The sequence below is a fragment of the Telopea speciosissima genome, chromosome 6, assembly GCF_018873765.1.
Source record: "Telopea speciosissima isolate NSW1024214 ecotype Mountain lineage chromosome 6, Tspe_v1, whole genome shotgun sequence".
Taxonomy (NCBI): domain Eukaryota; kingdom Viridiplantae; phylum Streptophyta; class Magnoliopsida; order Proteales; family Proteaceae; genus Telopea; species Telopea speciosissima.
In genome coordinates, this window is record NC_057921.1 from 52,667,552 (window position 1) to 52,681,879 (window position 14,328).

General features: G+C 37.0%; 1 protein-coding gene across 1 annotated transcript; it reads left to right on the forward strand.

The window, feature by feature from the left end:
• Window positions 1-5,719: 5,719 nt before the first annotated feature.
• Window positions 5,720-7,083, forward strand: LOC122665917. Its single transcript, XM_043862045.1, has 3 exons — window positions 5,720-5,986; window positions 6,119-6,778; window positions 6,880-7,083. The coding sequence occupies exons 1-3, from the start codon at window positions 5,720-5,722 to the stop codon at window positions 7,081-7,083; spliced, it is 1,131 nt and encodes a 376-aa protein (XP_043717980.1).
• The last annotated feature ends 7,245 nt before the right edge of the window (window positions 7,084-14,328 follow it).

Genomic DNA, 14,328 nt, shown 5'->3' on the forward strand with positions numbered 1-14,328 from the left:
TGAATCCAATAAAAATAGTTAAAATTTCAAATTCCAAAAGGAAAGAAAGTCAACCCCCAATTGAAGAACAAAAATTGGATTTTCAACGGTAGGTGCAATATTTTAATTTCTTTTGTTGGGGTTTTTCTCAAATCTAAAAATTCCATGAATCTTAATGTGGTAAAACATTGCTAAAAATAAAAAATATGGTAAAATATTCATTTGTTTTGATGTTCAAAAAAATATTTTCATTCAGAGCGATTTTGACAGCATTCGCGCACACCAAATTAAATTTGGCGGATACATAACTCTTTCAATATAAATCAGATTTAAGCAATGTTGGACTTGTTGGAAAGCTATCAAAACAAGTTTTATAACAAATCAAAGATTGCTTAAATCTCATTTATATTGAAAGAGTTATGTTCCGATCAAACATTATTCGACACCATATCCAAGAACAATATACATTATCAAACTTGGATCAAAACCACAAGTAATATTTTTAGTGTTCACTATGTGAAACTAATGCATGGATTGAGTTTAAAATGTCAAAAATAGGCAACACAATAAGAATTATGGCAAAAAAACAACTTATGGATCTCGAAACCAAGGTTCAAGTTAGCCTGGAGAAAGTTCCAGGTTTGTCATTTGTTCATCGAAATAGTGGATCTGAACTATCACTTGGCCATGGATGTAGCCTACTTTCTTGGGAGTGAACTACGTAAATCGTTATCTTGTGTGTGTGTGCTTTCTCTTTCTCTTCATTTTCTTTTGCAAATCGCAATTTTGTTGTGTTGTTATTTCCTAACACAGGTCAATTGTAGTTCTTAATGATAATCCCTAGATATAGTGTTTTCACACGACAATATAGAGAAAACCCTAACCCACGAAAGTACAAAACTACCTCCATAAACTCACCTGGTCTTGTTTAAGGTCCAAACCAACTATTATAGCCTTACACAATGTTTGGCAAAAGGTGGAAGCACCAGGTAAAGGCCTCGTATAATAAAAATGTTGATTTCATAGGTTCACGTAGTGGCAACCTGTTTAGAGCTAATTTTGGAAGGCTTAATGATTGGACTGGGCAAAATAATCTACATGAAAATTGTAGTTCGTTGAGTCTTCTTTCTAACATTGCTAGAATCGCATTGTTTTGATGTCAGAGAATAAAGTTATAGCAAATTAGCAATTTTTGTATAATCACGTTAAAACAGAGCATATTGAGAAAGTTTGGAGAATTTTGGGGGAACATATTGTGAGTTTTCCCTGCAATTAGATATGATTCCAGTAACTTCATTCCACAGGGCATGTTCTCTCTTTTGCCTTTGCAATCCGAAAAAAAAGGCCTTAAATGACGAAGGCATACCCTAGATTTCATTTTTGGGCATTTTAGTGGCCGAATCAACTTAATATAATAGATTCAAGAGTATGGAGTGAAATAGGGGATGGTTGGATGACAGCCACATCTGTAGATTTAGATCTGGAGGCTTAGAATGTAGATGTGTAAGTTGGAGACGGGGAAGATTCTCTCGTGAGTCGTTTCATTGGCCCGACCCATAGGAATTAGTGCTCCTTGAAATACTGAATCGATGTCGTTTTTACACTTACTTTGGTATTAAGTGGTCGTGTTGGAATATTCCACGGGCTTGCGTTGATCATGCTCCCTCCATATGGTGATTTTAAAGATCTAATGACCGTAATTCATCCTGCATTTTACAACTCAATCAAATGGTTTGTATTTGATCCGTCGATGGACCTCCGTAGTCCCTCTCCGGTGTTAGGCACATACACAAAACCTCCTTCCAAGATTTCTATTTTTTGTTTGGCTACGAGTAAGCCCACTCTTCATGCGAGGGAAGGTTCAAGATCCAACAAATCTCTTTTAACTAGCGAATTAGATTCTCGATTGGATGATCAGAATCTGACTCGCTCGAGCCCGTGTCTTGCAAAACCTGTATTCCGCATCTCGTGACCTTTGAATTGTAACAAAATCGAAATTGGTTGCAGCTTGTGTTCTCAAAAACTAAAGGGGAACATTCTGAGAGCATTAGAAAGCAATTCCAGTGAGCAAAGAAGGGTACCCTTTTGTACAAAAAGTTTGTTTGGATGATTGTGACTGCTACGATGGAGTATTAAACGTGTTCATATCTCCAAGTGTGCGTCGTGCAAGTGATCATCAATGGGAATACATATGCAAAGGTATTCCATAATTTTAAATCCCAATTTTTGTTTTTCTATGATTTGTTGAACGTTGAAAAACCTAGAACAACAATGTATTGGAGTGAAATTTGATTTTCAATTTTTGCATTGTAACTTAGCAAGTTGGGGCTTGTCTAGGGTATGGAGTTGTTGCACAAACCAAAGCAATGACTATTGTTCCTGAGTCGTTATAATGGCTGATATTGAGTTGTGTATTGAGGAAAATACGAAAAGCCTAATAGGGTATTTCTCCGTGGACATAGGCATCTTGGTCAAACCACATATATCTGTTGTAGTGTGTGATTGTGTTTTTTTTTTTATTGGATATTTGGAATGTGTGCTTTGCAAAGTAGGTGTGCATTGTTTAGTAGACCTGACCATTATGTGGTAGCGAGGTAGACATGCATACACTCGTGTGTGGGATTAGTAAACTTGAGATTGCCCCAACTAATCAGGTTTTGCTCGAAGAATTCCGTTAGTGTGTGTGGTTATCTGTTCTTGTTGTAAAATAGTTTTTGAAGACACTGATTCACCCCCACTCAGTGTCACTTGGGAAATATCAAGTTTCTTATTCGACAACATTTTGCCCTCTCTGATAACAAACTAGAGATAGAGAGAAGAAGAATAGCTTCAGTTTCTTCTTCCACAACAATCTCCCTGTCCGGTAACAATCTCAAGCTCTTTTCTAGGGCTCCTTTGACTTTAAATACAAGCTCGTCGCTCAAATATGATTTATATTTGTAGTTAAGAGATTCGAGTTCGTTCTTGGGTTGTATGTAATTTTATATGAAGGTGGAAGAAAAACAAATCGTACTTGCATTAGTTTTATGGGCGAGGGTTGGGCACGTTGCTTGTTTTCCACAAGCTTATGGCATGCACCAATGGGGGGCACAAGAAGGGTTGGACAGTTGCATAATTTCACAGGGGGTGGGGAGATAGACAAACACATGGTTGGGCAGCCCGACATCGTGCATGCCCAGCCTTTTCCCTAGTTTTCTATGTATATTTATCAGATAACACATGGTATATATATTTCATCTATATACTACATGATTTACTCATGAGCTTTTATTTGAAGGACATTGATTTAATGATTTTGATCCAACAGAGTTTAAAAAATGGTTGAAGGGATTCTTCCTCCTTCATGGGCGAAGGAAACCTTCTGTTATTTCTTTATGGTAATAAATTATAAACACCTCCTCACATAGTAGTGCGTGAAATGATCGCCACACCCCTGGTCATTTCCGTCTTTCCAGGGGGTGCAAGGTCACTATGTGCGTCCCTATATTTAGGCGCAGGAGCGGCATGTGATGCATGACCAAGTGGCATTTTTGCTCCCTAAATCATACTATCATACTATTATATAAAAGCACGTTGTGACCAATCTTTCAATTACCTATTCTACCCTTCATTCTTATCTAAAATTCCATTATTCAATTCTTAATCTTTATGTCATTCTTTCTTATAATTTCATAATCTTAGGTACCCTTAGTATTAATTATTGTTATTTTTAATTAGTGGTAAATCTTACATTTACCTATTGTACCCTTTAGTCTTATCTAAAATTCCATTCTTCAAATCTTAATCTTTATGTCATTCTTTCTTATAAATTCTTAATCTTAGGTACCCTTAGTATTAATTACTGTTTGTAATTAAAATTAGACTTCTAGTAGACCCCCTGAGGTTTGCAGACATGTCATGTAGCCCCCCTGAGAACTAAAATGTTACATACGGATCCAGAAAACGGATGGAACACTCGTCCCGTTAGAGAAAACTAGTGAATGGATGATGTCAGCAAGTCATGGATAGGTAAAAGTCCAAATTACCCTTCTGCTAATCCCTAAGCCATCGTCTTCTAACTTTACTCTTCTTTCTCTTCTTCCTCTGCTAGGTTTGAAAGAGAACAGCGCCGTTTTCACCATAGAGAGGATGATCTTCTTCATTTCTTCATCTCCCCCTCTGCTGTGCACCGCCGTTGTCACCACTGCCGTGAGGAAGTATTGTGAAGGACACTGCGCTCTGCTGCTTCATCTTCTTCAAATCTGCCGCTGCTGTGCACCGCCGTTGTCACCACTGCTGTGAGGAAGGATTGCGAAGGACCTCTTCTTCACCTCTGTGGTTTCGTTTACACAAGGAAATTGAAGGACCACCGCCATATCCCTCGAGCTATAACTCTTTGTATCTCTCTCGGCTCTCTGTCCCTCTTCCACCATCCACTAAGGTACTCTGTCTCTCTCTCTTACTCTCTCAACTGTCTCGATTCTCTGTATTACATTTTCTCTGTCTCGTATGTCTTGCTCTATTACAATTTTATTAAGTGACACTAGTTTGATGCTTTCAATCCAAAAGGAAGTAAATTTTGGGCCAATTTTCAGCATTTAGGATTGCTAAATGACCCTTGGACCTTATCCCTCCTGAAATGGCTCAACTCAGCACGTCTGATTTGGATCATCTTAGCCCTCATCTATAACCCCAAAAGCAGCAACGCCTATACCTAGGTTCTAATTAGACACAAACCACAGAGCACATTGGTTCTAATTACAAACCCTGATCCAGACCACAGAGGTACATAATAAATTTCAGACTTAAAAAAAGCAATTTGTAGTGTGGAAACATTTGATCTTTCAACCCTTTCAACCAATTGCAGTTGCTGCCCTAGTATTGCAAAGTGTAAAAGTAGGCTTATGGGGATCCTTGAAAAAATAATTAGCATCATTAGGTGATTATCAGTACTTGATTCTTTTTCCAGTTGGCTTCTTATTATATTTACTGCCATTAGAAAATGACCAAGGCAATGGATAAAAGCATGAAAAGGCTAAATTTTAAAGAAAAGCTTGAAAATTAGAATAAGAGATGTTGTAAGCTTAGATTAAAAGTTATAAATTATATAGTTATATATGGTTTGTGCTTTGCAGAATTGTAGGAGACATATTTGGGCTCACTTTGTCAATTGTACAGCAATGTCTGTGTTACATGAAGTTGAGTACAATTGGTATATGGTGAAGGAAACAAAATTTGTTGACAAGGATACATATGGCTACTTGGACATGATCTTGGACATATATAATGGAGTAATCAAACATGTCCCCACAGGACATGATGTGACCTTTAAGGTGAAAGCCATACTCCCGAATAATGATGAAAAATTGTTAACAAATGATGCAAAGGTCTATAACATATATGATGAATTTGGGGTGAATCCAGTTAGATTTTTTGTTTATGATGTGCAACATAGGCTGTCTAAAAATGAAGGAGTGTATACAATCAATGGGCATCCCAATCACATTGTTTATAGAGAACAACCTTGGTCAGCTAGAAGGGAAAAACAACCAGTGAGAAGGGGTCCAATTGTATGTAGGGCTACTACTAGTGCCACTTGTAGTGGTAATGGGATCGTCGCTCGCAATCCTTCACCTACTAGTAATGATAATTCAAGGGCTAGTAGTGTTGCCATTGGATATACACGAGTCCTAACAGACTGATGCAACTCCCATGGGGTTGAAGGATAGTGATCAGTTCTTGAGAAAGTACCATGTACCGAATGGGTTTGACTAAAGATGTTGATGTTGATAGCCAGAGTGATGGTACTGATGATGAATGGGCACATAATAGTGACAATGAATGGGAAGAAGAAAGTGAACAAGAAGATGGTTCAAGTGATGAAGATGATGTAGAATATGAAATAGAAGAAGATTTGAGTGATGATGATTTAGATGGGTATGATTCTAAAGAATTTTATGGGCAGTTTTCCAATATAGATGTAAATGAAGATGAGGGCGAAGGAAAAGTGAAATTGCAATTAGGTCAGGTATTTGATAATGTGACCAAGTTCAGAGCTGCCCTCCAAGATTTTGTGGTGCAAGAGGGGTTTCAAATGCAATTCAAGAGAAATGAGAGAACTAGAGTGACTGTAGAATGTGCAGCAGAGGGTTGTATTTAGAGAATCCATGCATCACCCATTGTTGATGGTGTGACATACAAGATAAAGTCTTATGAAAGTAAGCACATCTGTGAAAGGAAACAGTCAATTAAGCATGCTATAATTCGTTGGGTTGGAAAACAAATTGCTCCTCTTATCAAGGCTGATCATGAAATGAAGCCCAGTGCCATTAATGAGTTTCTGCTTCAGAAATATCATATTCAACTTCCTTACCAACGACTGTACAGGGCATGTAGGATTGCTCAAGAAATCAATGAAGGTAGCTATGCTCGGTTACCTGCATATGGTGGATTGGTTCTGGAGAAAAACCCTGGGAGTAAATTCATAATAGAGTATGAGAGTAGACAAGAGCATGAGTTGGACACAGTCAATCCTGTGTTCTTGAGAGTTTTTATTTGTTTCAGAGCATGTGCAAGGCGTTTCCTGAAGGGGTGCAGACCATTTATAGGTCTTGATGGATGCCACCTCAAGGGCAGTTATGGTGGAGTGTTACTGTCTGCTATATCAGTGGATGGGAACAAAGGGTTGTTCCCTATTGCATATGCTGTAGTGGAGGTTGAGTGCAAAGAAAGTTGGCTGTTTTTTTTGAATCTGTTACATGATATCATAGACCCGGATGATGCTAATAGGATGTTGACTTTCATGTCAGATAAACAAAAGGTGTGTATACTATACTTTCTTATTAAATCATGTCAATTGGTTAATAATGTATAATAATAGAGTATCTAACTGATATATAAAATGCATGTTTATGTTTGTAGGGTCTAGGGGATGCTATTGCTTTAGTCTTCCCTAATGCCTACATTAGGTATTGTAGTCGCCATCTCAATCAGAATTTCAAGAAAAAATATCTAGGTGATGCATTTAGGAAACACTTTTGGACTGCATCTTCAGTATGTACTGTGAATCAGTTTGAAAGTGCAATGAATGACATCAGAACCATGGATAATACAGCATATGAGTAGTTGATGAAAGATCCCAAAAGCATGTGGGCTAGACATGCTTTTGATACTGGAGTGAAGAGCGACCATATTACCAACAACATGTCAGAGTCATTTAACCAATGGGTATCCACCATCAGGACAAAACCCATTCTCACCTTGATTGATACCCTTAGATTGAAAATCATGGATAGAATGTATCACAAGTTTCAAAAGGGTCAAAGCTTCCAGGGTACACTTACACCAATGGTGAGAAAGAAAATAATCAAAATCCAGGAAGCATCAAGGGACTGCATTAGTCATGGTGGTGCTGATGATGAATTTGAGGTAATTGAGCTTACTGGAAGAAGGTGTGTGGTGAAATTGAGACAATGGTCATGTACTTGTAAAGTTTGGGATGTCACTGGACTACCTTGCAAGCATGTTGCATCAGCAATTGCAATGAGGAGGTATCGAATTGAAGACTACTGTGATGCATATTACACTGTGGAGAAATACATGGAAGTATATAGGGAGATGATCCATCCTCTAGACGATTTGACTGATTTGAGAGAAGATGGTCCTGTTGGTGTGGTTCAGCCTCTAAGGTTGAGGAGGATTCAAGGTAGACCAACAAAAAGTAGGAAAAAAGATCCTGATGAAGAACCTACAGGGGAATCCAGTCAAAGATCAACAAGCCTCAGATGTAGCAGATGCAACATGGTAGGCCATAATAAGAGAAAATGTAAGGGACCTCCAGTAAAGGTTAGCAGGGCATCTACTAGTCGGATTGTTGGTGTGAAGGTATAACTATAACTATTTATGCTTCAATATATACATGTCACACCTGTATTTGCATGTTTAACTAACCATATATATTTATTGCTTATGTAGAGAACTCATGATAATATGAGCCAGGGTGATATCAGCAACTCTCAGAGAGTGACCAAGTCACAGTCTTCTTCAGCTACCACTGTGAAGAGTAGCCAAGCAAAGACACGAGCCAAGATGGATGTAGCTGCAGCAAAGATTAGAGAAAAGAGAAAGGCAGCAAAGAAGAAGAACTGAGACTTTCTTTTATTTAGTTTAGTGCTGTGCTGTAGTGAATTTTATTGGGGTTGTTTGTATTATGACTTTGAAGTGGATGTTGTGTTTGTAATATGTACTTTGGATTGGTTGTGGTACTTTGAAGTGAATGTTTTTTCAGAATTTGTATTAACACTTGGGTGTGATAGATGATGTTAAATCAAGAGTTCCCATGGGATTGAATGCATATTACTATGGTTTTATTTTTCAGTTATTTTCAACAGGGATATTGTTGCTACTGCTGCTGACTTGCTGCTGTTGCTTGCTGCTGCTTGCTTGCTGCAGCTCCAGCTCCAGCTTGCTTGGCTGGTTTTTTTTTTTTTTTTTTTAGCTTGCTTGCTTGTTTGTTGTTTACTTGCTTGCTTGCTTATGCAACTTGCTTGGTTGGGTTTTTTTTTTTTTTTTAAGCTTTTGCTTGCTTGCTTGTCTGCATCACGCGAATCGTTGGTTGGTGGTGGTGGTGGTGGTGGTCTTCTCAAGGAAGTTGGAAGGATAGTGATCATGAGTTGGGTGAGAATTGCTCTGAGCCATGACCCATAGAAGCCAAATCCATTGTGGTTTTGAGGTGTGAAGCTTGGCTCCTATTTGGTGGTGTTTTAGTTGTTAGTTTTTTAAACCTTTGAAGGGATTCAGATGTACTTACTGGGGATCTACCACCTATTATCTTTGACAATCCAATCCATAGAACATCAAACAAAATGTAATAAAACTTCCATCTATTATTTTATAATCATCACTACAAAATTAATAACAGACAACACTAATGTAAACTGAACAGCAAACATGACTACAACAAGCATCTTGTGCATTTGGTTCACTGTGCTCTTCAACTGGAACAGTTCATTCTCACTTCCACCAACCACAGGGTTGTTAGCAACAGGGTTGTTCCTTGCTGACTCTATCAAGGGAGTTGACCTTGTTGGAGCATCATTTGGGTACACCCATTTCCAAAAGTTACAGCCATCCACTTCACATTTGTAGTATAGCCTTCCTGGATTTTTCTCCGATTCCGATATCTTCACTATAGCTTTACGTCCACAGTAGCATTTCTTGTTCTCAAATTTGATATAACCTGAGGTACTGTTTGTACTAGAAGCTGAGGCCATTCTTATCTGCAATAGTGAAAAAAATTCAAAGTGTCAAGAACATATTCCGATTTCACTCTAGTCGATGGAATCAAAGTAGGAAAAATTCAAAAAATCTAGAATGAGAAGATAATATTAACCAGGAAATTTTATCCTTCTCAGTTGGGGAAAATTATAGGCTAGGGTTCCATTATCTTCTCTTACGGTTGATGTGCAGAGATAAACAACAGAAATCAAAGTGTCAAGAATATATTCCGGTTTCACTCTAGTCGATGGAATCAAAGTGGGAAAAATTCAAAAAATCTGGAATGAGAAGATAATATTAACCAGGAAATTTTATTTCTCAGTTGGGGAAAATTATAGGCTAGGGTTCCATTCTCTTCTCTTACGGTTGATGTGCAGAGATAAACAACAGAAATCAAGTTGCAGGAAGAATAGAAGTTAAGGGATTTACTTTACTCACCTTAAAGACTCTTCTTTTGCCGAAATTTCAGTGACCGGAGAGAGAAGTCAGAGCTTTGCAACGGTCTGAAGATTTCACATGGGGCAAATTTACATATAGGGAGCTTCAGATCTTACATGGGGCAAATGATGTTAACATAGAGGAGCTCCAGATTTCACATGGACATATGTGTTTAAATAGAGAAGCTCTTCATCAAATCGCCTGCAACTCCTCCAACGGTCTTCGGTGCAACGGTCTTCTTTGAGTTCATATTCTTTTCTAAGGTTGAAGAAAATAGAAGGATATAAACGTAATTTCCATCTTTTTACTTTTTCATCAAACATGTATAAGGGTATTTTTGGGATATAAAAGGATGACATCATCACTTAACTGTGGACTCTAACGGGACGAGTGTTCCATCCGTTTTCTGGATCCGTATGTAACATTTTAGTTCTCAGGGGGGCTACATGACATGTCTGCAAACCTCAGGGGGTCTACTAGAAGTTTACTCTTAAAATTAATTAATATTAATAATATTTATTATTATTTAAAGCAAATCTCTCCAGTTCTCTCCACAAAATTAGATTTACCAAAAGTAATTCGGTAAGAAATTATGGAGAGAAATTCTCTCCAATTCTCTCTCATAAAATTAAGGCAATAAAAAAAAACCCTTAATTAAATAAGGTAGATATTCATTCTCTCTCTATCTCTTTTGCATGTTGTTTTTTTAATTTTTTTTCAAAACACACTGTTTTATTCTCAATGATATCTCCCCTCTCTCTTTCTATTTGAATCCACAAAATCTCAAAACGTTTCTTGCTGTTTTTTTTTTTTTAAATATCTTTTTTATTCTCAATTCTCTCTCTCTCTCTCTCTCTCTCTCTTTCTCTCCAATTCCTTAGCAAATACCGATATCGATTCATGGTCGATCCCGTATCAATGGGTTGGTACTGACAAGGGTGAAAATGTAAAAAAAAAATATAATTTTTGAACAAAAAAAGAAGGTAAACCTATCCGATAGATCGATTTAGATAGGTATCGGCTGAGACCAATACCGATTCCTGGTCGATCTTGTATCGGTGGGTCAGTATAGATAAAGGTAAAAATATATATATTTTTTTAAAATAATTTTTTAGAAGAAAATAGGGTAACCTAACCGATGCAGTCTGATAAATATGGTCCCCAATCGATATCGGTGGAGATGGAGATTGACACCGATTCCTGTATCAGTGGATCGATATGAACAATGAAAAAAATGTTTAAAAACAAAAATCTAAATTTTTTAAAAAGAAAACAGGGGTAAACCTAACCGATCCCGACCAACACGGATCGGTCTACATCGGTTAGATTACCCTATTTTCTTACCAAAAAATTATTATTTTTTAAATATTTTTACCCTTGTCCATACTAATCCATTGATACGGGATTGGCCAAGAATCGGTATCGGTCTCAATAAATACCGATCCGTGTCGATCGGGATTGGTTAGGTTTACCTCGATTTTCTTTTTTTTTTTTAAATTACATTTTTACCATTGTTCGTATCGATCCACCGATATAGGATCGGCCAGGAATCAATACCGATCTCCATCTCCACCGATACCGGTCCGGAACGATATGTATCGGATTGCATCTGTTAGGTTACCCTATTTTCTTTAAAAAAAATAATAATAAATAAATATATTTATACCCTTATTTGTACTAACCCACCGATATGAGATCGGTCAGGAATTGGTATTGGTCTCAGTCGATACCGATTCAAATCGATATGTCGGTTAGGTTTGCAATTTTTTGTTCAAAAATTAGATTTTTTTGGTATATTTTTACTAGATCGATTTAGATTGGTATCGGTTGAGACCAATATCGATTCTTGGGCGATCTTGTATCGGTGGGTCAATATAAACAAAGGTGAAAATATATTTGAAAAAAAAAAAAACTAATTTTTTGGAAGAAAATAGGGTAACCTAACCGATACAGTCCGATAAATACGATCCCCGATCGGTATCGGTGGAGATGGAGATCGATACCGATTCCTGGCCAATCCCGTATCGGTGGATCAATACGGACAATGAAAAAAATGTTTTAAAAAAAAAAAATCTATTTTTTTAAAAAGAAAACAGGGGTAAACCTAACCGATCCCAACCAACATGGATCGGTTTGCATCGGTTAGATTACCCTATTTTCTTCCAAAAAAAAATTAATTTTTAAATATTTTTATCCTTGTCTGTACTAATCCATCGATATGGGATCGGCCAGGAATCGGTATCAGTCTCAATAGATACCAATCTGTGCCGGTCGGGATCGGTTAGAATTACCAATGTTTTCTTTTTTAAAAAAATTACATTTTTACCCTTGTCCGTACCGATCTACCGATACAGGATCGGCCAGGAATCGATACCGATCTCCATTTTCACCGATGTCGATACAGAACGATTTGTTTCGGTAAATTAATATATTGTAACTTAAGTTAGTAAAATATAAAATATAACAACTGTTTTCAATTTTGCTTTAAGGATTCTATCATATACTAATTTCCAGAATAAGTTTTATTGTATTAAAGGAATATCTCAAAAGTTGAAACTAAAGAGCAATGGGTACAACACGTGTACAAATGTAGCAAAAAGGTACACCTCAAAGGACCAAAAGCAACATGCAAAAAATGCGCAAATGATGATACAGAGTATACAGGAAAATAAGATTTCAATTTATCAATAAATCAATACAACAAATATTTATTTTAATAGTATTTTAAATTAACAATTATTTCACATTCACAGGTACTTTGTAAAATTTAGGATCTCAGATGACACGGAAACAATAATTGTGACAATATTTAATGATATTGAAACAATTACTGGATTATCAGTAGTTAAATATGCAAAATCAACAGAAAAAGTAAATAAATTATATTAATTTTTTTAAATAAATTATATTAATTTTTTTAAATAAATTTACTAAAGTAAATAAATAAATTACTACATTTAAATATATATTTAATGTTTATTTTTTATTTTGTAGCACAAAGAGTCTTTAAAGTCTTGCGTATCCCAAATATACTGTTTCTAATTCAAAATCGATGATATGAACAATTCAAGTAGAACATCCAAAAGAATCATTGCAGATACACTTAAGAAAAGAAATACAAAAAAGAAAGAAGTCATTGAAATAGAAGACAATGAAGATTAAAAAAAAAAGAAGATACAAACTGCGAAGGAATAGATTTGGAAAGCTAAAAGGCATAGCTACAAAGAGTGTATTTAGAAGTTATTTAAGGATTGATGATAATGAATAATATAAATATTAACGATAATAGTGTTTTAAATTTATTAATCTTAAATTTTACTTCAATTTCTTTTTTGAGGGAATGATTTTAACTTCAAAATAAAGCTAACAATATAATTACAATAACAAAAGATCAAGAGTTTTATTATTTTTTTATTTCGTTTTAAACATCTTTCTTCGAAAACAACATTTAGAATTTAGATATGGGTCTTAATTAATTAAATTATAATAAAATGTGGCATTATATAAATTACTACAAAATAAAACAGGAAACAACAACCACTACATCAACAACATAACTATATTTTTATTTAAAAATCAACGGTAGTGTAAAGAAAAGTATACTCTGCAAGTTAGACTCACTAATATATCTACTTAAAATTTACATATGGTCACCATGCATTTGCACGTACACCTTTACTAGTAAAAACAAGTACAAAGTTTCCTTCCACCTATGGTGAATAGGATCCCATTCACCACGGGGTGGGAGAGGGTGGGAAAAGGTATCAGGAGGGTATTTTGAAATATACAAAACCCTCCTACTGTAGGATGGTGGGTGAACCGTCCTTTATGGGTGGAGGGAAACTTAGTCCTAAAAATAAAGGACAAAAAATTATAATAAGCACATGCAAAAGACAAATGTACTAGATAACTATAAACAAGGAGAAAGAACACTAATCGGTGTTGTGCCTCGGCGAGTACCTGCGCCTAGGCATAGCACCACGCAAAATGATCGACGCATCCCCTGAAAGGCGAAAAGGACCAAGATGTGTGCCGATCGTTTCGCTCAGTGCTGTGCCTGGGCGCAGGTACACGTCGAGGCACAATACCGGTTAACTATCCTTTACCCATAGAAATATGACCAAGTCTCCCTCTACCCACGATGGGATAGTTGGAGTAGGGGTGCAAGTTTGACCCTGACGGCCCGAGCCCACCCTGAGCCCGAACAGGGCCTGGGTTGAGATACCTTGGCCCAGAGGACGGATCAGGGTTGGGAATTTTTGGCCCTAAGTCAAGGTCAGGTTGGGTCAGGGTTGAGGCCTTAGGCTAAGCCCGGCCCTGCCCAACCCGACCATGTCTTCATCTTCTTGTTCTTTTTTTTTTTTTGTTCTTCTTCTTGTTCTTCCTCATCCTTCTTCTTCTTCTCAACCTGGCCAGCCCATGCATCTCCCTTTCCCAGCCTGACCAACCTATTCATCTCCCTTTCCCAGCTTTTCCAGCTCATGCATCTCCCATTCCCAACCTGACCAGCTCATTCATCTCCTTTTCCCAGTTTGGCCAGCCCATGCATCTCCGTTCCCCCTCCCCATGATTAGTGCCAATCAAAGTCAGCACGGCTCGATCCAGAGGGTGGGTCAGGGTTGGGCCCAACTAAGGGGACTCAGGATTGAGCTAGGT

What these genes read in the sequence shown, in the direction of transcription:
- LOC122665917 (XM_043862045.1), top strand. Translation starts at nt 5,720, where the DNA reads ATGGGTTTGACTAAAGATGTTGATGTTGATAGCCAGAGTGATGGTACT. An exon ending in TGAAATTGCAATTAGGTCAG is followed by an intron (nt 5,987 to 6,118) that starts GTATTTGATAAT and finishes GGTTGTATTTAG; the next exon opens with AGAATCCATGCATCACCCAT. An exon ending in TCATGTCAGATAAACAAAAG is followed by an intron (nt 6,779 to 6,879) that starts GTGTGTATACTA and finishes TTATGTTTGTAG; the next exon opens with GGTCTAGGGGATGCTATTGC.